The sequence below is a fragment of the Chelon labrosus genome, assembly GCF_963514085.1.
Source record: "Chelon labrosus genome assembly, chromosome: 9".
Lineage (NCBI taxonomy): Eukaryota > Metazoa > Chordata > Actinopteri > Mugiliformes > Mugilidae > Chelon > Chelon labrosus.
In genome coordinates, this window is record NC_140359.1 from 23098960 (window position 1) to 23125041 (window position 26082).

The 26082-nt window shown below is 43.7% G+C and overlaps 1 protein-coding gene across 6 annotated transcripts in view; it reads left to right on the forward strand.

The window, feature by feature from the left end:
* The window catches only part of LOC311493564 (transducin-like enhancer protein 4), a 37718-nt gene extending 12014 nt beyond the window's left edge, over positions 1-25704 (forward strand). For 3 of the 6 annotated variants that reach the window (XM_084552285.1, XM_084552286.1, XM_084552284.1), the window contains 16 exons: positions 3380-3442; positions 8286-8360; positions 8800-9001; positions 11701-11717; positions 16341-16463; positions 17848-17901; positions 17989-18141; positions 18559-18691; positions 18918-19105; positions 20030-20106; positions 20209-20458; positions 20563-20810; positions 21744-21891; positions 23787-23937; positions 24125-24201; positions 24703-25704. In XM_084552285.1, the coding sequence (XP_084408411.1) occupies positions 3380-3442; positions 8286-8360; positions 8800-9001; positions 11701-11717; positions 16341-16463; positions 17848-17901; positions 17989-18141; positions 18559-18691; positions 18918-19105; positions 20030-20106; positions 20209-20458; positions 20563-20810; positions 21744-21891; positions 23787-23937; positions 24125-24201; positions 24703-24810 (2067 nt within the window). In that variant the 3' untranslated portion in view covers positions 24811-25704. Of the gene's footprint in view, positions 1-3379; positions 3443-8285; positions 8361-8799; positions 9002-11700; positions 11718-16340; positions 16464-17847; positions 18229-18558; positions 18692-18917; positions 19106-20029; positions 20107-20208; positions 20459-20562; positions 20811-21743; positions 21892-23786; positions 23938-24124; positions 24202-24702 lie in introns of all 6 variants that reach the window. The other 3 variants (XM_084552283.1, XM_084552282.1, XM_084552287.1) reach the window with 2 other exon arrangements.
* The last annotated feature ends 378 nt before the right edge of the window (positions 25705-26082 follow it).

Consider the following 26082-nt stretch of genomic DNA (forward strand, 5'->3'; position numbering starts at 1 on the left):
GCAGGAGTTGAAGCTATGTTTATCTCAGTAAAGTCTCAAGAGGAAACAGTGTCTGTTATGTAGCTGGACGTACTCAGGGTTACAAATGAAGAAGTAGACGTTCATCCCCGTGTGCCCATTAGTATGTGTCTTTGTGCGAGTCTGTCTTTAGTCTGTGTTTGTGTTTGGATTTGAGTTGCACTGCTAGCACTCCCTGTGGGACGGTGGATCAGGCAATTTCCTGTTAAAAAAAAAAAAATCCTACCTGATCTAAGAGAGAGAGAGAGAGAGTGAGTGCTGTATAATCTTTAAAAGCCAACCCTTGGGTTCAGTAAAAACATCTTATGAATACAGAGAAGGTTGTGGAGGTGTGTGTACTGTTATGGATGTGTGCGTGCACACGCTTGTGTTTGCGTCTCCCCGTCCTGCTGCAGTGTTGCTTGTGCGACCGTCTGAAGGGTTTATATCAGTGTGAGTTAGCTGTCTTAGCCTCTGGGGGATTCTGTTACCACTGATGCCAGAGCAAAGTTCACCTCTGCCAAGGTTATGTACATGAAACAAGCGCTTGGCAAGGTTAGAGGTGGAGGAATTGTGGCTTTTAATGTGGCTGATTAAGTTAACAAGAATCTCACGTTTTTCTTTGGCCGTCTGCTCGAGTGGACCGCTGTCTCTGTAGCTTCTGTAGCACTCTCAGGACACTATAATCCTGGATTTCTAGATGCAAATAATCCATTAGACTGGTGTCGATTGAGTGCAGCAGTACAATGACCGAACTGAAGGATATAGACTGAAATGTTCTCATTTGGGAGATCAGAACAGAATCACATAGCATTGCTAAAGTATATAGTCTTCATACTGTACATATCAGATTTGTCTCTCTGGTGGACTCAGACCTTTGGTTGCACATCTGTACTGCAGTTTCTTGTCACCCAGTAATTGTGTAGTGCCCCCAAAGCCTTTGAGGGGAGGGGCCTCTGTGGATCATCCCACAGATACTTGATCAGTTTGGGATCTAGTGAATTTGGAGGCCAGGTCGACACCTTGTGCTGTTCTTCATGTTTTCTTTTTTTTGAGTTGTTCCTAAAACGTTTTTGTGTGTGTGTCTGTGTCAGGCTGCATCCTGCTGGGGATGGCTGATGTCTAAGTAACATCCACACCAATGAATGCCAGGTCCAAAAGTTTCCCAGCAGAACGTTGAATTATCACAAGAATGTCAATGTTATTAACTGACAGTGGTTGTAATATTATGGCTGATCGGTGTATCTCAGTTTCAAATCTGTTTCCGTAATCTCTTTGCATGATCTAGTGAGATTTGTCGTGTGAGACTAGTCTTGCGAGAGCACTGCGAGATTTTTTTTTTTAGTAATGTATACAGTTTTAAAAATGCACTTATTGTGTGTTTACAATGATTGAGAGTCCTTTGAAATGTTAGGGCAGATTATATTTAAATGTTTCATATTAAGAACTGTGGTCATTGTTTCTGTAGTTAAAGGACTGCTCCAGTTTTAAAAATGATAGCCTGGCCGTGGAAGAGCTTTTCTTCTCTTCTCCGCTTGAGGCCGAGCCGCTCGACCGAAGGCTACTTTAGTTAGCTATTAGTACGACACACCCAGGTCCTCAATCAGGAGTAGTCAGCCGTCCAGCTGCATTGTGGGTAATGGTGCCATGTTTAGCGAGGGAGAAGAATGGAATGAAAAAAGCAATACCTCTCGCTGCGCTGCATTGATTTTTGTGAGTCTGGTGTGCAGTGCTGAACTGATGCAGTCCTTCTTTGGACAATAAGCGATCAGAGGGCTGAGTAAACTGCATTGAATTGCCCGTTTACTCAGTTCTCTAAACACACATATTCTTCTGTTTGTGGCTTTTGCTGGGCCGAGTGACATTTCTGTTCCACGGTTCTGTCAATGGATGGATGCATCTTTGAAGGACTGTGTTTGAAAGGATGCAGATTTGCATTTTAATTTGTTCATGTAGATCACCAAACGCGGGGTTTTAAGACTGGATACGAAGCGCTCTAGCTCAGGAAGGATGTACATGTAGCCTGAGAAAGATACATTAGTACTAAGGTGAATGACTGAAGGACATTTCTCACATGAAAGTTTTAGCCCTCCTCACTCGTGTGTGAGGGGAGTTATACTTCTGTTTATATCTCTGTGAGCATATGGATTTCCTTACTGAAGCCCTTCGCCGTCCCAAACACACAGCATAACAAGCGGCAACAGCTGGAATATAGAATGGATTAGTATGTGTGTGCTCATAATTGTCTATTTCAGTCAAGCTAAATGCTTTAGGAAAGAACATGTGTCTCTGTGAATGTAATCTCCAAAACTGAACGCAGTAGGCAACCCACTTCCTGGTTGACATGCAAAAGGTTTACATTTTAGTTTAAATGTGAATATTTTATGAAAGAAAGCATGATGACAACACCTGTATATATATGTATACAGTTTATATACTGATCAGGCATAACATTATGACCACTGACAGGTGAAGGAATTAACTTTGACCATTTTGTGACGATACAACGTTCTGCTGGATGTTACTTAGACATGTAGCACCCACCTAGACCCAGACCAGACCAGGCACCCCTACCTCATAGTAATGACACTCCTTGATGGCAGCAGCCATCCCCAGCAGGATGCAGCCTGACACAGGCACACAAAGAACAACTAAAAAAAAGATGAAGAACAGCACAAGGTGTTGGCCTGGCCTCCAAATTCCCTAGATCCCAAACTGATCAAGTATCTGTGGGATGATCCACAGAGCCCCCCTCCCCTCAACCCATAGGACCCAAAGGCCCCCACTAACAACATTCTGTTGCCAGACACCACAGGACATCCCAACGCAGCCCAGAAGGCCCATGTCCATTCTCTGATGAGCCACAACTGTTTTGGAGGCACAAGGTGGTCATAATGTTATGCCTGATCAGTGTATGTGCTGGTTTTTTTTTTTTGGATGATGCAATGTGTTGACAATAATATCTCACAAATGTCATTTCAGAGAGCTCTGTATCTGTGAAGTTCTGCTTTAGTGGCATCGGTGGTGGATCTTAAAACAGTGTGGGCGTTACTTTGGTGTCTTGTTTTTTGTTTTTTTTTTCTCGCATTTGTCTGCTTCTGCAAAGCTTCACCAAAGTTCACAGCTTCCAGCGAGCCAAAACCTTTCAAAGGAAAAAGCCCACCAGATGATATAGGTTTCGAACAAGCTTGAAACCGTGCACAAACCACTTGCGTCGCGTGCGAAGTGGCCGCACGGACGGAAGCTGTGTGGGCTATTACTTTAATATAACCTGAGCTGATGTCAGCAGCTGAAGGTGGTGTGAAGAGGACACCGCCTTCTTGTCTGCCGGCGAATTTTTAAGGCTGACTGTGTTCTCTGCGCCCACCTCTCTGTCTTGCAGGCGGAGATCGTCAAGCGGCTGAACGCGATCTGCGCCCAAGTCATCCCCTTCCTCTCTCAAGAGGTAAGACTCAAAAATGCCTGTCACTGTGAGTTAAGAAAGAGGTGGGAGAGAGAGAGAGAGAGAGAGGGAGAGAGGGAGAGGGAGTAAAGAAGACGGATAGAATGCATAGAAGGAGGTGGAAGTGTGTGGTGGATTTTGAGGCAAAAGATGTGGACACACACACACACACACACATGCACACACACAGATTATCCCGGGCTAATCCTCCCTGCTCAGTTTAGGCAGATATGCTCTGAACTTATCAAATGTCTCCCACTAGCATATGCAGGAGCCAGAGGCTGAGTGTGTGTGTGTGTGTGTGTGAGAGAGAGAGAGGAAATACTCTTGTGTTAAAAAACATAATTGCGCACACACAGAGCAGTGGGTGCGAGGAGTGTGTCTCATACAGTGTGTTTGTTACAAAAATCTTTTAGGTGTGTGTGTGCTGAGCTGATAAATCCTCCCTCTGAGGAGTTAACAGTGTGTGTGAGTGTGTGTGTGTGTTGAGGGGTGGGAACAGCAGGAAAGAGTGAGTGTGGACTCCAAAAGCTCTCCTCCAGATTAGCCACGGATTAGGAGGGTTTAAGGTGGATTAGGAATAATGGCATTAGGCTGTGGTGCTGCTACACAGCCCTGAGGCCCGCAGAGAGGGGAGGCAGGGAGAGGAAGCCGCTTTGTTTCGATGCACCGTGTGTGTGCACGTGAAATGTAACACACTCGTGTTATTATTGTGCGGCGAATCACATCGAGTGTGTCTGCATACGTCTGTGAGGGCGCTTTGTTTTTATTTTTGTCACTTGTATTGCATGTTGTATTTTGGACTTTTCAGTTGCACTGCTTAGTTTAATTTCAAAAATTGTCGTATACAAATGAGATTGAGTCAAACATTAAGTAAAGTTTGAGGGACTTGACTGTGTGTGCTTGACTGACATGTTTTTGCAGACAAATCATTTTTTTTGTAGATAAACATTTCCACTCATCATGTTATGGGATTTAAGGTGGACTAAAAGACATAGACGACGTAACCTACGCACGTAGCCTACGCCATTGGTTGCGAGCCATTGGTATTGGTACTTGTGCGCTCGTCAGTCTGGCTAGTCGCCGTTGTGTCATTTTTGCCAGTCGGGTGAAGTTTTGTTTCCTCTTCCTGCTTCACTTTCAACAACAGCGACTAAAACTTTTGCTGAAATGTTGACTGAAATTTTGCCAGAAGACCGTCTGTTCCATCTTTATATATGCATACTGCTATTGTTTAGGCCAGGTCTTCATATTGATGTCTTCATATTGCTTGGTAGCTATGGTTAGCTGCTGAGCGGGCCATACAAGCCAGCAGCGTTAGGTTAGCTTATGTTTCACAATGTTTGAATTATCTTCTGCTGCTCTGTGGGCCCACAAGCCAGCAGCATTTACTTAGTTTATTTAGATTTTAGGTTAAGCTAGCCAGTAGCATTTGGTTAGCTTATATTTCACAAGGTTTGAGTTAGCGTCTGCTGCTGAGCGGGCCATACAAGCCAGCAGCATTTACTTAGTTCATTTAGATTGTAGGTTAAGCGTCATATCACGTGACTGTAGGTTTGTTAGGGTTTCTCAGCTGGACAGGGCCTCTAAATGTTTTGCCTGGGATTTTGGCACAAGGGATTGTTACATCTAATCCTGTGTATTAATGAATGTTATAGATCCAAAACAATCAATTCAAAAATTGCGTAGATGGAGAAGCAGCTGGAAATACTAAAGCGGAAACACGCTACTACCAAGCGGACCAATCACAGCTCTTGCAGTCTGCATCGCCGTGGTGTGTAGTTAACATTTCTGGGCAGGTGGACGTCAGGCTACAGCGCAGGGTCTGGGCTGTACGGCATCAAATTGCCGCAGAAGCGTAAACCGCACATACGCCACTCCTCCGTCATGAATGTGCATCGCCATGTCAGTGAAACCAAAGGACAGTAGCTCTCACATAGACGTCAGGTTTGCAGCTTTTTAGTCCTGGCAACAGTTATGCAGCTTTCACTAGTTCGATAAGTGATTAAAAGGCTTATTTCCAGACGTTTGGCTTAACGTCAAAGTCAGAGTCTGTTGCCTGTGTGTGTTGTTTGTAAAAATCAGGGAAAAGAGTTCCAGAATCTTTTCAGGCAAGTCCATTTCTGTTGTGTTTTCATTTGTTTGTGTATTTCTGCTACTTTACTGACTTTTATATTTAAAGGTCCAACTAACAGTTATTGTTATTAACACAGATGATTGAAAACTGCTTACCTGTTACAATTAATTTAGGCATTTCTTCTGCTCCGGGCTTACATTTAAGTAAACGGAGACAGTTGGGAAACAAGGGGGATTTATTAATATGCGTTCCTGTCTCTACTTGCGTTATTGTGGAATTGCGAAACGACATCAACCATGTCCAAGTCTAAACTACGCATCTGGCCAAGTGTGCTCCAAATGCTGGGATGAGTTCCCGACCCGCCCGTTTAATCGAGGCTGCGTTGGGATGTAACTTGTGTGGACTTGAGACAATCAGGTATCCCAGGATGTATTTCACAGGCATCGTCACAGGCATCGTCAAGTAGTAGCTGTTCCAGTTATAGAATAACTTCCGGTCCTGCGTCCTCCGGTCTGCTCTTCAGACCTGGACTTGTGAAGTCCAAACTACCAAATACGCAAATCTGCAAGTTTGCGTACTTGGTATTGAGAAACGCCCAAGGTGATGCGCTCAGCAGTCTATGTCACAGGGGTTTGCAGCTGCCCCCGCTTTTTCCTGAGCATTTTTCAGATGAAAGTTATTCATATTCAGTTTCCTACACCCGTTATTTGGTTCTAAACCAGACGTTCTTAGCCTAACGTTAGCCAGACTTCAGGTTCGTCAAAATCTGAAGCTAACGTCAACCACGGTAGCTAACAATCACTATGCTGAACATGGCTGGTAGCTGTGGAAATGTCTAACATTAGCAACGTAGAATTTGAATATTTCATCCACCCACCCTTCACCCACTTAACGTAGGAGACGGCGCAGCATGTCACACTATTAACACAGCTTGTAACGTGTCCTCTGTGTGCTGGAGCATCTTCTTCGCTGTTGCCTTTTCCTCTTGGGTTGTTTCACGGCCATCTCTCTCCTTCTTGGCCGTATTTACCGTCCCCTTTCTTCTGCCTTCACGAATTTCCCTTTTGCTCGCAGTGTCCTCTTTCCCCTCACGCCTCCTCCCCCACACCAAGGTGACAGCTGAGGAGGTTTGCTGAATTTAACAAGAAGTGTATTAGATTAGCTTCTCTGATTTAATATTTTTGTTAATTTAACGTTTTGTATCGATTGGAGGGCTCGTTTGATTTTCACATTCGTGCTTTTACTTACAGGGAAGTGTTCGGCTATCCACCCACTTGTCTGACCGGGTTATGATATATATTTTTTTTTTTTTACCATAATGTTAGACTGTGTGGTCTTTTGGCAGTGCAGGGCGCGTGGCACACAGGTGGAGGGAGAGGAACAAACAGGTGGGAGGTTCATTCATATTCATTAAGGCAGTAACAAGCGAGCGGCGCCTGTTGTTCAGAGCTACTTTATTCTGTAGGGGAAAAAAAAAGAAAAGAAGGAGATTTCTCAGCTCCTAGAGCCTCCGCGGCCGCATGAAGGCGAAGGAAACGTCGTGTGCTGATAAATCCGCAGCCTCTGATTTGATGAGTGCTGCGTCAGAGAGCGGCGGAGACATTACTGTACGCGCGACCGTCCGCTCTGTTCAAACCCTGCAGGCTGCAGCAAATCGAACCCACACGCCTCCATCAGACGCCGGATTACCGAGGCTTGTTAACACCTCTTGTCATGACCTCCTTCGCAGCTTTTCATACTATTTTCTTGAGTTATATAACGTGAAGGGCTAGAATTAAGACTTTTATTTCAAAAACCACAGCCGTTAAAAAAAAGACATCCACACTACACTGGGATTGGCACAACATTTCCACCTCTACAGCCTTTTGCACTTTGTTGCATCTACCAAACACAGTCTGGAAGAAGTCTTTTATACTTTCAGCCTCCCAGCCATGAAGCACAATGAAATTATGAACATCTGCATGAGCTGAACATAAATTATTAAATACAGCATATTATGAATTCTGTTTTCTAAAACTAAAACTGTTCATAATAATTGTGTAAAAGCCAGTCGGCGATAGTGATCAGAGCGTTTTTTTTTTTTTTTTTCCTCTGGTGTGTGTGAGTCACGTTCAGGCAGGTTAGACTCAGTCTGCGAAAGTGTAGCTGAACTCGGTGGTCAGGTTCATTTCCACACCTGATAAGCTCTTTCATCTCTGGCGTACTTTGATGGTTTTTTTTTATTTTTTTTGCGCTCCTGGATGAATCTTGCTGCACTCTCTCGCTGTCTGGATCTGTCTTGCTCTCTCGCCGTACCCTTTGAATGACTTTGCCCCGGTAGCTGTCTGCCTCCCTGGGTGTCTGTCTCTTTCGCTTTCTCTGTGTTGGAAGTTTTTGCAGCTGTACAAATCAATTTTTGGAAGCAGAATTAACGAGATTAAAGTTTTTTTTTGGGATAAAGCTGCTGTGCAATAAATATGTTAATTGGTGGAAGATTCTGGACTAACCCAAAACATAATCAAGCCCATGTCAGGTAGACAAATGAACTAATGGCTTTGGATGTGTAAAATAAGAAAACACACGGGCAAAGATATAAACGCATGAAGCGTTTGGATTTATGCACGAATGTTCTTTGCAGTGTGCTTCACGATGACATTGTAGCAACAACGGCTCCTCCTGTTTGTCCGTAAATGTCATAATCCCTTTTAAAAATCCAAAATTCAACAAATCGTCTCAGCTGCGGGTTCAGTGGCTCACTTTCTCCCGATCATTTGTCTGTCTGTCTCTCAGCATCAGCAGCAGGTGGTGCAGGCGGTGGAGAGGGCCAAGCAGGTCACCATGGCTGAACTCAACGCCATCATAGGAGTGGGTGTATTGCACACACACACACACACACACACACACAAACATGCACACAAAGGAAGACGATGCAGAAACAGTTTTTTAACTGGTGAAAAGGTTATAGAGAGATTCATTGGAAAAGAATGGTGTGAAGATGACAGAGGGGCCGTGCAGCTAAACTGGACGTGCACATTGAATGAATCTACAATAAGAAAGATGAATCCACCAAAGTTCAGCGAGTCTTTGTCAGGATAGTGGATCAGGTTTACAGATTATCTCATAGCAGCATTTCCAAAAAACACCTGTTGATTGCTTTCTGCAGGGATGTATATGCGAAATTTCAACACTAGCTATAGTCCTACCTCCTTCTTCATCCCACATTTTTTCATCCCACGTGCTCGTTCACCTTCCATCGCGTGCTGTCCTTCGAGTCTTAATCAGTGTTTCCGTGTGTTGGCTTCAGCAGCAGCAGCTCCAGGCTCAGCACCTCTCCCACGGCCACGCCATCCCCGTCCCTCTCACGCCCCACCCGGCGGGCCTCCAGCCCCCCCTGCCCCCCGGCGCCAGCACTGCCAGCCTGCTGGCTCTGTCCTCTGCCCTGAGCCACCAGCTGCCGCTCAAAGACGAGAGGAAGCACCACGATAACAACAGCGAACACGCGAGAGGTAAGGCCCGCTCTGTCTGCTGTACGTTCGGCGTCAGTTTGGGCGCGTGTTGCTATTATTCATTACAGTTAAATCTAGAAAGAATGCAAATAGCTAGTTCTCACCGAGATGTACCACGCCTCATTTAGTCTATAAGTGATCCAGATTAACTGCTGAACTACATATCAAGCCGCAATGTCATTTTATTTATCCGAGATCTTCTCAAATGCAGAATCTTGACACAAAGTTAATACAAATCGCTGTCACAAAGCGTTTTGCTTTGTTTCACTCGTGAGTAGACGCTGAACAAGTTTAATGGACATAAACACGGAAGCTTGAGTCTCATGTTAAGTTAATGATCCCAAACCAATTTTCCATGTCTAGAATGTTTAGCCGGCATTATGAATTACATCACCACTTGTGCTGGCGGATGCTTAATTGTTAGCGCTCTGAATGAGCAGCAGCTAAAACAATTAAAAACTGATTTGTCATTATGCTGCTTTAATTGGCCTAATAGGGTGCAATACACAATCGCCGCAATGCCTGTTTTCACTTGTACACACAGGGCGCCTCTAATTCTTCTCTGAACTGACTTTGAGCTCAAGCATTTAATTACTGTATGAAGACTGTGTGTGTGTGTGTGTTTGTTTGTGCTTGATAGAAAGTGTGTGCGTGTGCCAGCATTTAATTACTCTGTTGCAGCGTCGCTGTGAAGGTTTTACAGTGTAGTAGAGCAGTTAACCTCGGCCTTTAGCTGCAGTAAAGCTAACAGCTGCTAACTGGTAATGCTCACCAGCATTAGGAGCGCAGTCAATGAATGTGGTCCTTATTTATCTTTTTTGGACTTTTTAATAACATTTCTTTACTGTAACTGGTCCTGTTGCGAATGTTTTAACTTGTTCCAAATGTCATTTTGTGCTTCATTGGCAAATCCAGCGACGTTTAAAAAGTATTCCTATAGAGCTCCGGGCGTCCCCTGGCTTTTTTTTGTTGACACCGCCATATTGGCAGGAAACTCTGAGGGAAAATGAATGGTGCCAGCGCTGATTTCAGGCCGTCACAGTTTACTGCGCACTTTAAACAGATTGAAATTGACCAGTACAAGGCAAAACGTGACAGATTATGTATCACAGACCCTTATCCTGCCCCAGGTGAGCATTGAAACAGCCGTATCCAGCAGTATCCAGATATATATAACTACCTCATTAACTTTCCTTCGTCCTACTCCAGAGAGTCACTGAAAGCATACATGGAAGGATTTTTCTGAGGAGGTTCATGACAGTAACGCAACTACAATAACTAGTAACTGTTTAATCCTGAATTTCTTTCTCATTGTGAGTAGTTTTAGTGCTGAACAAGCAACGGCCCTTTGTAATCCACGTTATAAACATTAGCCTAACTATCACGTACAAATCAGGTGGACACAAATGGAAGAGTCAGGGATCAGGCAGGCTCAGAGGTTGTTTAATCAAATGCTGGGTCAAAAGCAGGAATTCAGGAATCAGGCTAAGGTACAGAGGTCCGACAGGCAAAAACTCAGGTAATATAGAAAAGCTAAAGTCACAACAAGAAATCACTCGTAGAAGATACTAGCTGGAACAGTTAAGGTAAACCTACAAGACGATCTGGCGCAGGAGGAATGGGGCACAGCTTAAATACAAGGGAGACAATGAGACACAGGTAACACATGAGGGCAGGGAAAGCAATCACAGACAGAGCTAGACAGGAAGACAGACTTCGGCAGACTCAGACTACAAAATAAAGGACTGGACTAAAAAATAAGACGCTACGTGGTCCTGACACTAACTTGCCTTTATGAAAACTAATCTGTTGGACATTGTGTTAAAAACATGCTAAATAAACAAGACATTACACTTGGAAAACCCTGGATTCTGTACTACTATTCTGGCATCCTGGGGCACAACACCTGTCGACCATTTTTGGATGTAACTGGTACAAGGACAAGTTAGTTAGTTGCTCGCAGTTGTCAACCCGAATAGTAATTCGTAAAGCGCACTTTCCTGCCAATATGGCGGTGTTGTGATCGCCGGCGCAGGATGACGTCAGCTACCGGAGCTCTATAGATGCCAGGATCACCCTTGACTTCTGGCAACCTTTCTCTAAATTGCTAGAGAGTTGGTTAAACACAGCTTCTAACCTTTGTTATGTCACTTTTTTTTGCTTGAATAAGGTCTTTATATTGTGTTCAAGATTGTGATTCAGATCCACTGTATATATTAATTGGCAAATGCTAATGAGCATGGACCTAAAATAGGAAAACACAAAATTCACTTTCACTCTTGTATGACATAAAAACTCCACCCGAGACGGTGCAAAAAATCCAAATGGATGCAGCAGCGCCACAGAATCGTCTTTTCATTCTGCTCATCCTACTTCCTTGTTAACACCTGGTTTCTAATATAGAAGCGGCTCATTTATCAATGTGCTTTTAGCCTCTATCAGGCTTCAGACAGACTAGTAAACTCAGTTCTTACTTACTCCACACGCTGACTCAAATGGCATCACGTCCTCTGTCCATGTGTCCAAGTGTCCTTGGGCAAGACAAAAAAACTCCAAATCCCCCATCATGCAGACCAGTCAGTCATAATACAAATCCACCTTTTCCTGCATTGCTCTCTTGTTTGATGTTATGTTGTGTGTGTGCGTGTACATACTTTAACTGGTCCTTTGTTTCTGTCTCATGACCTCCGCCTCCTCAGACAGAGACTCAGTCAAGGTAAGTCTTTCCTTTATTTCTTTTGCAAAAAGACAAGTTTGGAGTAGCTGTTGCTTAATTTTTGCCCATTCAACATTTGACCTTCAATAGACGATTCACTCACAATAAAGCAATGAACGGATTGAGAAGTTTTATGACATTGACTGGGCAGCAATGGCTTCTTTATTTCGTCTTTTTTATATTTATATATTTATATATAGAGATGTAGAGAGAGAGATTTCATTTAAGCCACCTGCTAGTGGCTTCCATCTAACGTTTAAATAGCTAGAATGAGTTTTATTCAAACAACATGACAGCTTTCTTCCGGCTTTAAAACAGTGTCGAACATGAAAATTCGCAAATTAATAAGTTAAAAGACTTGACATGTGCTGTGGTGGTAAAGGTCCAAACTGGTTATGATAAGATGGTATTATGATACTTTCTTGCGATAAAGTTTGACACATTTGATGTAGGATTATGTACCAACAATGCTTCTGCATAAGTCTGAGACACAGGTAGAGAAAGGCTATCACGTGGAAAATAGCCCAATTTTCAATATTCATACATAAACTGTTGCATTAAAAAAACCTAACTATGTGTTCTAAAATGTGAATTTAATAAAGATGGCCGTAGCTGATCACACTAATATAAGTGATAGGACCATTAGTTCTAATCAACAAGTAGAAGCTTCTGATCTTCTAGCTAACTTTTACTCTGCTGAAAAAAACTATTTAGAAATGATAACTTAAGAAGGAAGACAAAACTGGCTGAAACTAAAAACTTGGTCTGGTTGGCGAAGGAAGGAAGGAGGGAGCAGAAAGAGGCAGCGCATCAGATCGTCGTTACATCCGGCGCTTGTAGTAATTAGTCCCTTAAGCAAAGCTTTTCTCCCAAGGCAAACATTTGGTTTGTTGAATACTCAATGAGCAGATTAGCATTTCTTTATACCAGCAGCCCGAGCTCACACACACACACGCATATGTGTGATTCAGCAGGCTGTGAATGTGTGTGTGTGTGTGTTCTCTGGTGTTTTGAAGTAGGTGGAAACAGGAGGAATGTTTTAATATGTTATCTCCTGCCCCCCTCCCCATGTAGTACATCCTTCTCCTCCACGCTGAAACACACACACACACACATAGAGGTGCAGGCATCACCATGATGGGAGCGATTAGCATTGTCTGTATGTGTGTGTATGTGTGTGAGGTTGTCAGAAATCAGTGATAAAGATAGAGAAGCCAAAATGATGAATGCCTTTCATTAGCGCCCTGTGAGATCGCACACACACACACACACGGAGCTGCTCTTTGACACGGCGGCCAACAGTCACTTCATGAAACCAAAAACCTCCTTGTCAGTGGTCCACAGTTGCCTTGGCAACAGTCCACAGAGCACAGTGTGTGAATTGCATGAACATCTGTGCCTTAATGTCCTTGGCGTTAGCACCTCACACTCTGATAAAGGTGTGTGTGGGTGTAAACGGTGCGCACGCCTGTGTTGTGTGTGTGTGTGTGTGTGTGTGTGTGTGTGTGCACACTTATTGTTGCCAGTACAGGCAGTCAGTTATGCAGTCATGGTGCGTTCAAGGACTACTCCTTTTTCTCCGACTGGGATTGAGTGCACTTATCAAATGATTCTAATTGATTTGTTGCTTCTGGATTTAAGGTGTCAACGAAGTCTCCGTCTTCAGAAAAAGTCTTTACACTTTACAATTAATCACCTGTTTTTTGTGTGATCGCTAGAGTGACCCTCAAACTTTATTTTTTTTCATTTAAAAATTCATGAATTCTGATTCTCTTTATTAATGCTCCGATACTGTCTTAAAAGTCTGGCCTTTCTCGCAGTGTTGGCTGCAGAATAAGAAACAAATTGTGTTGAACAGGGTGAGACATGGATTGAACCAAATGACTTCAACCTGGAGCTCTGAAGATTTTCAGTTGGTGCGGAAATATTTTGTGTGCGTTTGTGCGTGGATTTCCTGATGATGATAATGTGCTGTTTTTTTTTTTCCTTCCTGATTTTCTCTGATAAAGTTTAAGGGTAATCTGATTGTATGGGACCCTGTGTGCGCTTGTTAATCAAACCAAAGGTTTCTTCTTGGAAGAACAAAACAGTGAGAAAAGAGGAGAAGAAAGACAATCAAAGTTGAAAGTCGCTCATTATCACCACTCAGGTACTCTTGAAAAAAGCCCTCCATCTGCTCAGAGCTGCTCAGCGGCCCGTAAATCTGAGGGCGGTTGAACTGGGAAGCTGCCAGGAATGTGTGCAAAGCATAGACTGTATATAAATATGGACAATGCGTCCCCACTATTGGTCACACTGACGCTATTTTCCCGGGGGTACGGGCGACGCCATAATGCAAGTTTGGAGCCAGAGTCTGCACAGTAAGGTCCACGAGTGTAGCAGCATTATTGATGCCCCGCCCACGTTTTTGCCAGCTTCACTCGTGTTTTCATTTAATTAATACTGCGATCTGCTCTACCTCCACCAGTTATAAAGAAATGTTGGATGATACACTGTACTTATATATTTATTTATTTACAGCTCTCACGGCCCTATGGGACCGCTTCCTAGTTGGCATGGCAACTTGTAGCCATCATGAGGTTAACTAAAACTAAACTTACCAGAAAAACGGACACTTGAGTATGCATCAGCATTATAGTAACTGCATAAAATGACTGAAACCATCCTTGAAAAAACTGTATTCGATGTATATTTTAGTGTTTTAGTTTGGCCCATCCGCTAACATGGAGGGGGTGGAGCTTATGACCTATACTGCAGCCAGCCACTAGGGGGAGCTCTACTTGCTTTGGCTTTAATGTTGAGGAGCTGTTCTGTCGTCCATCTTTATACAGTCTATGCTGCAAAGAAAACAAAAATTTGTTGAATAAATCTGTAAAAATAACTGCTAAGCAATAATACAGTACAGTACATGGCGATAAACTAAACAATAATCTGTTCGTAGCTTTATTATTATTCAGCAGCAAATTATTATTATTCAGTCGACAGCAAAAATCTTGGTCATCCTGGATCTTCATACCTGATTACTGAAGTGACACAGAAAATTAAAAAAAAAATAAAAAAAACTGGAGGTTACAGATATTATTACCGTTACTTGCAGAATCAATTTGAAATGGGAGGCAAATATAATTACGGCGTGTGAATGAAAATGAATACTTTCACTCAGCCCCGCCGCAGAGTCCCTCACAATCACCGCCCTTGTACTGCCGGCGGCGCCTTCATTTGTCTGCGCCGCAAAATTAATTTGCTTTGATGTTTTCGAAAGAGCTAATTTGCGGCCTAATTAATCTAATCAGTCTGGAAAGGGGGCGAGGAAAGAGCGACGGGCCCCGGCTTGCTCTGCCTCACTCAAGGCGAGGGAGCCGTGTACGCGCCGCTGACATCTCAACATTATTTGCACATACGGAGTACTAAAATGTAAACAGGTACAAGTGCTCCACAACCTCACACACGGTGGGCGAGCGTCACTCTCCCTCCTCCCCCCACACAGAATCTTTGTCATCAACACTTGCAGCACGCCAAAGGGCAGTGGAAAGGTTACAAGCGTGAGTTAGTGGAAAGGTCGAGCTAAAGGTCCTGCTTTATTTTTCTTCCCTCTGTCCATCGTCTGCTGGGTAAGGAGTGCCTCCCAATGAGAGAGAGCGATCAGCAGAGACAGGCGGAGCAAGAGGGGGAAATGTTCGGCTGACCTTATTTTGATCTTTGCTTCTCAAAGAAGATTAATCCCTCAGTAATGGTATTTAAAGGATGCCATATTTGATTAAGAACGAGAGACATCAATGGGCGTGCTCCCCCTAATGCCACGGCGGCGTAGTCAAACTGTCAGGGAGGCAGCGGCGTTTTGGTATAGCGTGATACAGTAAAAACGAATGCCTCTGACAGGCAGAGCAGTTTTTGAAGCCGTGAGGAAATCTCGCCGTGGAGTGGATCACGGCGGTGTCGGCACACTCTTCGTCTTCCTGTTTACGCCGCCGACTGGCTGCGAACTTAGTGGCAGATTTCCCCCAATTTGTCTGAAAGCAGAAATCTTCTTGACACATTCAAAAGACTTTTACAATAAAAGCTGTATCTTACATTTTGCCTTTCACCCTTTTTGAGGGGGGCGATATAAGTAATTTGTCTCAACCTATCATTTTCTTGAACAGCTAGTTTTGCCTTTGACAGCCCCATCTCCCTCAGTGCAGCCTCCAGTTCTCTTCCTGTTCTCAGACTGTGTCCTTTACACATTAACTCTGCTCATATTGAGGCATTTTTTGGGATCTAATTAGGTTGTGTTGAATGTCCAAACAATCTGAACCTTTCATTCATCTTTTTTTCTAACCTGTGCACCTTTTAGGGGTTGTCTTCTTGAGATTTAAGCCCATTACAAGGGAAATAAATAGGATTTTTTTTTTATCTGGCGTACAACACATCAAAAAAAACTTCTTGAGAACTTTTCTCGGATATGCTGTGAAGAATTTCCGTCATTTGATCTATCCCCAAAGCTGCTTCAAAGCGCTAGGAGACACACGGAGATAAAAATCAGGATATACTTTATTCAGATGCGCACAACACATCCTGATAGATGACGCATTTTAAAACGGCCCCCGGTGAGCGTCTGCTTGTTGTTTCCCCTTTTTCCTCCAGAGCTCGTCTGTGTCTCCGTCGGCCAGTTTTCGGACCGGAGAGAAGCACCGGAGTTCAAGCGATTATTCCTCCGACAGCAAGAAGCAGAAGACAGATGATAAGGAGTTGACCTCTGCGCGCTACGTGAGTGAAAATGTTAAAGTTAACCTTTTCTGTGCCGGAGAGGAGATTTATTATTAAACCTATTATTCTTGAAGGAAAAATTAAGGAAATGGGGTGGATAAATTATTTAGTTCCCTTGTAATCAGATGGCCAAATATTCGCCATTTCAGAGTTGCAAAGGTCTCAATTTTTAATATGCAAGGCATTATTGCTTTACCCTTTTTTTGCACATACAAACACACAGAGAGAAGCTAGCAAAGGTCCTTGTACCCAGGATGTTGCACTCTGTGGTCATTTTGACAAGTGTGGACTATAAGACACTGACAAAGGAATTATTAAAAACAGTAAATGTCTTGTTTCATGGTGTTAATTAGTTTTAGTTTTTTTTACATAACAATTTAATGAGGTGCTGAATCAGGTAAACACACTGATCTAATCTGTTTTTGCTTGCAGTGAGAACATAAATGTTTTCAAAATCAGAACAGCATTAGTTAAAGGGGAATTACCTTTTTTTTACAACCTGGACCATATTTCAGGCATAAAATATGATTGTTTACTCACCCATATTACTTTGGTGTCATTTGGAGTCGTTCGGAAGATATTTAGATCCAGTATATCGATATAGTGGGAATGAATGGGGCACCGAAATGCAGCCTCTAAATAACGCGTTATCTGCCGCGAAACTTGATCATTTCACCAATATTTTGTTATGATACGCTAGTGCTATTCCCCGTTGAGTCTGGAGTTACCTGTTGTTATCATCCGGGGTCTGTAGATTGACCTACTAACCTCTGATTTGTATGATGTCATCTCTGGGCGCCGTGCGCACCCGTGATCGTTGGCTTGTTTACCTGTAATTTGCTACTGCTAGTTTTTTGCAACGTGGCTGAATATTTTTCCGATTCTGAGGTTGTGGATGACGACTTTGTTTATGATGGATGCTCTTACCGTTTTGAGCCAGAGTATACGGATGAGGAGCTCGTTGAACGGAAAATGCGGAGGCAGCGAGAGGAACAGCTGGCCAAAGAACAACAAACCGCTGCACGTCCGCGAATAGATAACAGGTAACTCCGGACTCAACGGGGAATAGCACTAGCGTATCATAACAAAATATTGGTGAAATAAACAAGTTTCGCGGCAGATAATGCGTTATTTAGAGGCTGCGTTTCGGTGCCCCAGTCATTCCCACTATATGGATATACACGGAGCTCCACTGGATCTAAATATCTTCCGAACGACTCCAAATGACACTTAAGTTATATGGGTGAGTAAGTGATCATATTTTATGCCAGAAATAAGGTCTGGATTGTAAAAAACAGTAATTCCCCTTTAAGAATAATCTTGTTAGCACCAAAGTAAAATTCTCAAAAACATCAAATATGTCGCTTCTGTGTGTCCATCCCAGGAAAGTGATGGAGAGAAGAGTGATGACAACTTGGTTGTGGATGTCTCTAATGAGGTACAGTTCACCGGTCTCCTGTCTTACCTGTTCAGAAAATATATCCTGCTTGCTCTCGTGTCTTCTCACGTTCCTTACCCACCACAGGATCCGGCATCCCCGAGAGGAAGCCCCGCCCACTCTCCGCGGGAGAACGGAGTGGACAAGAGTCGCCTGTTGAAGAAAGACGCGCCGCTGAGTCCCTCCTCCATCGCCTCCTCCAGCAGCACACCTTCATCCAAGTCCAAAGAAATTAATTTGGTGAGTCACTCGGGTAATTATAGCCTTCTGATGTTCCTTTCCATTACTTCTCAGCGTAGGTTTCCATTTTTAGGCATTTGGGAAAGTGTAAAAATGATAAGAAATCATTGTAGAAAAGAAGTGAGAGTTAATGTAAAAGGTAGCAAACTCTAAATTTCATATAAGACAGTAAAAGATAAAGTAGGCTCCAGTTGAAAAACTCCAGATTATATCAATTACAGAAAGCAGTGCTTCATAAATTTTTTATAGTATATCAATTTTATCGCCCATAAACTCATTCAACACATGAACGGTTTCTGTATTTAAATGTATCCGCTCTGCTATCAAATCTGGAAACGGCTGCGTGCTCTAAAAGAAGCTGCAAAACGCACCTGTAGGTAGGTATTTGTTTCAAGATTAGTTTGCTCTGTGTTGCAGAACGAGAAGTCCACGACTCCCGTGTCCAAGTCCAGCACGCCCACATCCCGCTCTGAAGCCCCAACGCCCAGCAGTGCCTCCACCCCGGGCCTGAGGCCTGTGCCCAGTAAACCGCTTGGAGTTGAGACGCTGGGTGCGTGTATGCATCATACACAGTTTACACATATCCACAGTTTTCAATAAGTCATAAAGTACTGTTTAAATCTCAAAATCTTTTTCTATATCAGAACATCATAATGTTTGAAGTTAGATTATTGATTGAAGTGGAAATGTACCCTTTAATAAACGTTCCCACACAGTTGGAGTAGGAATTATAACCTAAGATGCAAATATCCCTCTTGTGCGTGCACCTGTTGTAGCTCCTGGTCTTCGCACGCCGCTCGCAGTGCCCTGCTCGTACCCCGGCCCCTTTGGAATGGTTCCCCACCCGGGTATGAACGGAGAGCTGAGTGGAGCCGGAGCGGCCTACACCGGCCTGCACAACATCTCACCGCAGATGAGCGCGGTGGCCGCCGCTGCTGTGGCGGCATACGGGCGCACACAAGTGGTACGTAAATGTCTTATCAGGGGTCAAATCTCTACATCAGGGGTGTCAAACTCATTTTAGTTCAGGGGCCACATACAGCCCAGTTTAATGTCAAGGGGGCCAGACCAATAATACGATAGCGTATTTACCTATAAATTAGGACAACTCCAAATGTTTCCCTTAGTTTTAGTGCAAAGAAAAACATTATGAAAATGTTTACATTTAATGACTGGACATTTTTTAAGAAAAAGAAAAACTAAATCTGTGTGAACCCTAGGAAAAATTGCAGTTAATGTCTTCAATGTAGTTTTTGCGATTTGTAAATTCATCCCGTGGGCCAGATTAGACCCTCTGGCGGGCCGGTTTTGGCCCCAGGGCCGTATGTTTGACGCTGCTCTACATCAATCATCAGGGCTCAATCCGAGTTTTTCTTCCTGTTTAAAGGGAGTTTTGTTTTACCCTTCCACTGCCACCTTAACACTTGCATTGGGGATTTCAGGCTCTATAAGAAATGCAAAACATTCCCAAAAAATCCTAACTAATGTAAAAATGTTCCCTTAGTGATGGAAGAATTGCTTGGTAACGGTGTTATCCTTTTGAGATTTGATGGTTTGCAGCTCAAAACATCCAGAAATCAAGGTCAAAACAGGTCAAAGTTTGACTGAATAAGAAATTCCTACATCTCTCAGCCGAATCCCATTTCTATATTTGAGTTTTTGTTCCTTAAAACTCAAATACTTCTTCCAAGTTCAGTTAGGCTTAACGTGGACCTTTTTAATTAACATATCAGTGCTTGCAGACTAGATCACGGTACAGTCTATGAATACCTTTCTGCCCTGCACACCTGTTAGGTTTATTTTTATATTTCTGTGCCCCATCCCTGCTAAATAAGTGCCCTGTCATTTCTAATCATTTTAAACTGTGTCACCGTTTCTTGTGCTTAAGGTGGGATTCGATCCTCACCACCACATCCGTGTCCCTGGCCTTCCTCCCAACCTGTCGGGCATTCCTGGTGGAAAACCGTACGTTTCCCCTCCTCAGTCTTAAATGGCACATATTCCTCGGCCACCCCGTCTTTTCTCTCCACTCTTTATCCCTCCACATAACCGTTTTCTTTCCTACAGAGCCTACTCCTTTCATGTGAGCGCCGACGGACAAATGCAGCCTGTGCCTTTTCCTCCGGATGCACTGATTGGCCCCGGCATCCCACGCCACGCTCGACAGATCAACACTCTCAGCCATGGGGAGGTGGTGTGCGCGGTTACCATCAGTAACCCGACGCGCCACGTGTACACCGGTGGCAAAGGCTGCGTCAAGGTGTGGGACATCAGTCACCCGGGCAACAAGACTCCTGTATCCCAGCTGGACTGCCTTGTGAGTGCAACACATTTTTAGAATGCAAGCAGGCCTATTTGTAATTACTGTCTCACATCCAATGTGGATGCTTTTTAACGACCGTGCTGTGTGTGTCACATCAGAACAGAGATAACTACATCCGTTCCTGTCGGCTACTTCCGGATGGACGAACTCTCATCGTCGGGGGCGAGGCGAGCACTTTGTCGATCTGGGATTTGGCTACGCCGACTCCTCGGATCAAAGCGGAGTTGACGTCGTCGGCGCCCGCGTGTTACGCTCTGGCCATCAGCCCCGACTCCAAAGTCTGCTTTTCCTGCTGCTCCGATGGAAACATAGCCGTCTGGGACCTTCACAACCAGACTTTGGTTAGGTACGGAGATGGAAAGGGTGATTTTTGAGGGTTTGGGTTTGTACTGTAAAAAAAACCATCTAATTCATACAACATTAATACAAAAATAAAATAATTTTTTGTGAAGTTTAGGGTAGGCTGGCCTGTATTTTATTTTAATGGACATCGTTGCCATGGATGAGGATTTGCTTGTGTTGCTAGGGGATTGCAGGACCCAAGTGGGGTTATCATTAGTTTGTGGGAGTATCATTACTTCGGTAAGTGTTACCACTTGCTGCTGAAAAGTGTTGCCGCTCTCAGCAGCTAGCGGCTCAGGCTACTGTTTGGTGACAGGCTAGTACAACTCTCCATGCCACGAACAAAGCACCCTGAGATTATTCTTGGCAGTTAAACTAGGTCTGGTAAAGGCACTTGGCACCAGAGGAAAGGAATGGAATTTGTGCTCGCACCGAGAAGAGGTTTTTGAATGACCGGCAGCACAGTGTCCATCCTTTTCATAAGGGGAGGGTCTTCACCCTCCAGTACACTAATGTGAATACCGCAGATTGCGATAGGAGCTTCTAGTGAGGTCCTGTTGTAGGCGTTCCCAATGTGAGGCACTCTCACTCCGGGGAACCGGGGTTACACAAGTGACCTTTTTTAAGTGAAGTTTTTATTTCCTGTATTAGCTAGAAAATTAAAAATTAGTTGTATTCATCCTCATCTCACACTGCCCCTCATAAGTTCTCCAGATGCTGGCACTACTGATCAGTCTGTAGTTGTGTAGTATATTTTTGTGCATTCTTGTAGCTCCATACTTTTACTCAGAATGGGGCCTATATTATATACTGAAAATCCAGCGATGCTTTCTGGACTTTTGCCTTTTCCAAGACAAGGATATTCATTTGGTTTTTGGCTGTGGGTTCGTTTCATATTTTATTTTAACAGACATTGAGTGCTGTGTTTTCTTTGCAGACAGTTCCAGGGCCACACTGACGGAGCCAGCTGTATAGACATCTCTAATGATGGCACCAAGCTGTGGACTGGAGGTCTGGATAACACTGTCCGCTCCTGGGACCTGAGAGAGGGGCGGCAGCTGCAGCAGCACGACTTCACCTCTCAGGTACTGAAGAAAGTCACAAACACAAACATTAACCCCAGTCATGTTTGTAACCTAAACTGGCTTCTTCATGGCTTGCTCTTCTCTCTGTGCATATGCAAAATGTCTGCATGAATCATAGTTTATGTGGCAGTGTAGTTCAGTCCCTCCACCAGTTTGCAGGTGTAGGTTTTGTGATCAAAAATCTTGCTTGTGTCCAGATGTCTGTTATTATTATTTGGCGGTTGAGTAAAAGTAAAATGTCACAGACAGATGAAAATTGTGCCATTTGTAGTTTGTATGATTACTGTCTCAGGTTTTGAGTTATTGCAGTAATTTACAAGCTCAGTTCAGAACATTTAACCCACACAAAAGGCCGGGCCGGGCTGTTTTTTTGGCCTGTCCTCAAATACTTTTAACGCTAATAATACTGGCAGTTAGATTTTTTTCAGGTGAGGAGAAAAGCGGCAATAAAAGACCATTATTGCAATTTTCCTGAATAGACCCATTTCACAACCTCGGTGTGCACACGAGGAGGTGAGTGGGCATTAAAGGGAGCTCAGCGAGGTCAGGGCTGACAGGGAGAGACACGGCCTATAGTGTTCTTATGCTTTTTAGCGGTATCTGGTCTAAACCCACTCCCGCTTCCTGATCTCTGGCGCTTCTGCAATTTTAACACAGACAATCTGACCAAGAAGTATGAGTATTCTGTTTACTACTGTGTTTACCAGGTTTGTCAGTCCATCAGGTATATATTCAGTGCATTTCTGGTCTCCACCATGCAGAAAACTATCGTTGGGATGTGTTTAATAGATGCGAGCTGATTAAATCGTTCACCCACCTTATATCATGAGTAGCTGCGTTTTTTTTTTCTGCTGGCAGGTTTGTTGCATATTCATTTTAGAAACACCTTTTTTTTTTTTTTTTAACAGATAAAGCACAGCGAGGGCTGACATCTGTGATGCTTTATTAAATGTGGACATTTGCCAGCATTTACAGACGTGTTAAAGTCACTATAAAATTAAATCCAGTGTTTAAGGGTTTTTATCAGACGGCACATTCTGGGGCTGAAAAATGCAAGTCAGGTCCTATACAGGTTTACAGCCTGGTTTTGGGGCTCTACATGTAACTTTGCCCTTCACCACAACTACGTGAGGAGATGAATTTGCTTCGTATTCATTCATTTCCGGTAACCGCTTGTCCTCTGGAGGGTCGCAAGGGTGCTGGAGCCTATCCAAGCTGTCATTGGGCGAGAGGCGGGGTACACCCTGGACAGGTCTCCAGTCCATCTCAGGGCTAACACAGGGAGACAGACAACCATTCACACTCACACCTACGGCCAATTTAGAATCACCAATTAACCTAATGAGCATGTCTTTGGACGGTGAGAGGAAGCCGGAGTACCCGGAGAGAACCCACGCAGACACAGGGAGAACATTCAAACTCCACACAGAAAGGCCCCAGTCGGTCGATGGATTCAAACCCAGAACCTTCTTGCTGTGAGGCATCAGTGCTAACCACTACACCACTTTGTGTTGAAAATTATATTTTAGAGTTTTCCTTGCAAATCAACCAAAATAAATGTTGATGACTCATCTTGTACTAAGGGGCGTGTGCTAAATTTTGCATCCAGTGAAACACTTTCTCAGATTTTTATGCTCATTCCCTCTCCCTAAGTGCAACAGAACTGCACCTGCAGGGCTGATACGGAGTGATGGGCAAGACCCGCTCAGGTCATTGGTGCTATACCCCTCTTAATGTCATTTCACTTTAAAATTAGTGCTCACCTCCACATATAAACACAGTCTCCACGTAGTCAAAAATATGCAAGACTTGACATAAGACATGTTACCTTTTCACAGTAAAGGAACAATAACGCATGACCAGTTACTAAAAGGAAACTCTTCTGTTTGTTTCAGATCTTCTCGCTGGGATACTGTCCGACGGGCGAGTGGCTGGCGGTGGGGATGGAAAACAGCAATGTGGAGGTCCTACACGTCACCAAACCCGACAAGTACCAGCTCCACCTGCATGAAAGCTGCGTGCTGTCGCTCAGATTTGCTCACTGTGGTAAGACACAGCAAATCTATTGAGGGGATCCTGTTTTCAGACGTGATCCTACCGTACGGCCGTTTCACATACGGCAAAATTACCGTATGTGAAAAGGCCTTGAGAAAACTGCCTTAACTGTTGTTTGAATCAACAACCACCAATACAACTGTGGTATGCTCAAAATGTAGTTTTCCATCCTTTGCAGGGAAGTGGTTTGTGAGCACAGGAAAAGACAATCTACTCAACGCGTGGAGAACTCCATATGGAGCCAGCATATTCCAGGTATGTGTGGACGAGCACGCCGCAAGAATGTAAATATATACAGCATGCACGCTAATAGCCAGGCGGCCGTAGAATTTATTGGTCCCTTTCTACTCGCTAAATGTAAAAATAAGTATTTTCATGGCTTGAAATGCGGATTGGAAGAAATATAGTCAAAAATGAAGGTGATGAATACATCCGAATAAGAAATCTTGAGCAGTACAAAGCCCCACTCTCGGAGCTTTCATTGTGACATTACAAATACATCAAGGACATGAAAATTTGAACAAGGAGGCTTTCAGCTTAGGGAGACTATGTGACTGCTCTTTAATTTTTATAGATGTTTTTGACTGGAGCCGGCTAAAGTCACTGGGTCAGTCTTCGGCTGTTTTTAGGTTCACTTCAGAAAGAGGGATCTGTTGAACACCCGCTCTGCCACGTACAGTACATGCCCTCCATCCTTCTAGACTTCTTTAAAAAAAAAAAAACATATTTTCACACTTATTTCATTCCCTCTTACAGTCCAAGGAGTCGTCCTCAGTGCTGAGCTGCGACATCTCCATAGACGATAAGTACATTGTGACGGGCTCAGGAGATAAGAAAGCGACCGTCTACGAGGTCATCTACTAGGAGCGGCGGCGGCGGCAGCTGCGTGGCCGTCCGGGCCCGTGGTCTCCATCACCCATGTACAATTTTTAATGTGTATAAAATCGATTTGAACGGAACAAACCAAACCCTTTCTTGGACCGTGACCCTTTTGACGTTCCTGGTTGGTCGTAGATCAAAATGAGCAAGCGGAACCAAGCACAGAGTTGTTTTTTTTTATTATTTTTTTTAATGGCTTTTTTGTTATTGTGAGGATGAGTGAATGTCCATGCAGTGAATCTGGAGTGGATGCTGTTGGCTGGATAACATTCTGTCGACATACAGTAAGCCTCTAATATATTTGTTTTATCCCAGCATCTAGACAAGTGGCTGCGACCCAAATTGACTGTTCTCTGTACATACCTGGAGGCTTCAGCTTGGTGGCGGATCAGCAAATGCAGCATATAACTAACCAACCAACCAACTAAAAATGAGGGTGTAATATAGTTTATGTGAAGATGCAGTTTCAGGTTTCTTCTCAAAACTTGTTGTCGTCTGCTGCTGACCTTTCCTTACATCCTGACTTGCCTGCGTCATTTCTGTACTTAATTGCATCTTGCAGATCTGGAACGTTAATTTGTGCGGATGACACATTCCTGCAAAGGACACAGGATACACGGGGGTAGCAATTAGGCGTATGTGAATGTGGTTTTTTTCCCCAAGCAAATATGTAAGAGGCTTCATTCACAAGCAAACTGTTTTTTTTTATTAACATGAGCTCTAAAAGCAGTTTACTGTGTTCATCTTTGTGAATTTGTTGATTCTGTTTCGCTTTCTTGTGCCATATTATATTGGCTCTTACCAAAATTTCATCTTTTCTGGGCATTTTTCTTAAAATCATGTTTACTTTAGAAAAAAAAAAGGTTGCTAAGAGCTCCTATATTAACTGAACACAGGCCACAAAATGAAAACAGCGGCATTGTCCTTTAAGCAATAGTTTTTTTTTGCAGATAAACAGCCTAGAACACCCTAATGACTGAATGCTTGATGAAGTTAGAGCTAGCAGACAACTAACTAACTTGAGACTGGTAGCAAAGGTTGGTTTGTCCAAAACAAAATATTCCTACTACGAGATTGTTGTCCTTGTGAGGTTGCATGGCATCCAGAAACAAATACAGGAAGTTTCCACTCCCATCAAAGTAAAGCGCGGTTCATGCCTCTGCAGGACATAGACGCCGTAACCTACGTACGTAGCCTACACTGGTGCGAGCCATTTCTACTTGTGCGCTCGTCAGTCTGGCTCGCTCTGTAACAACG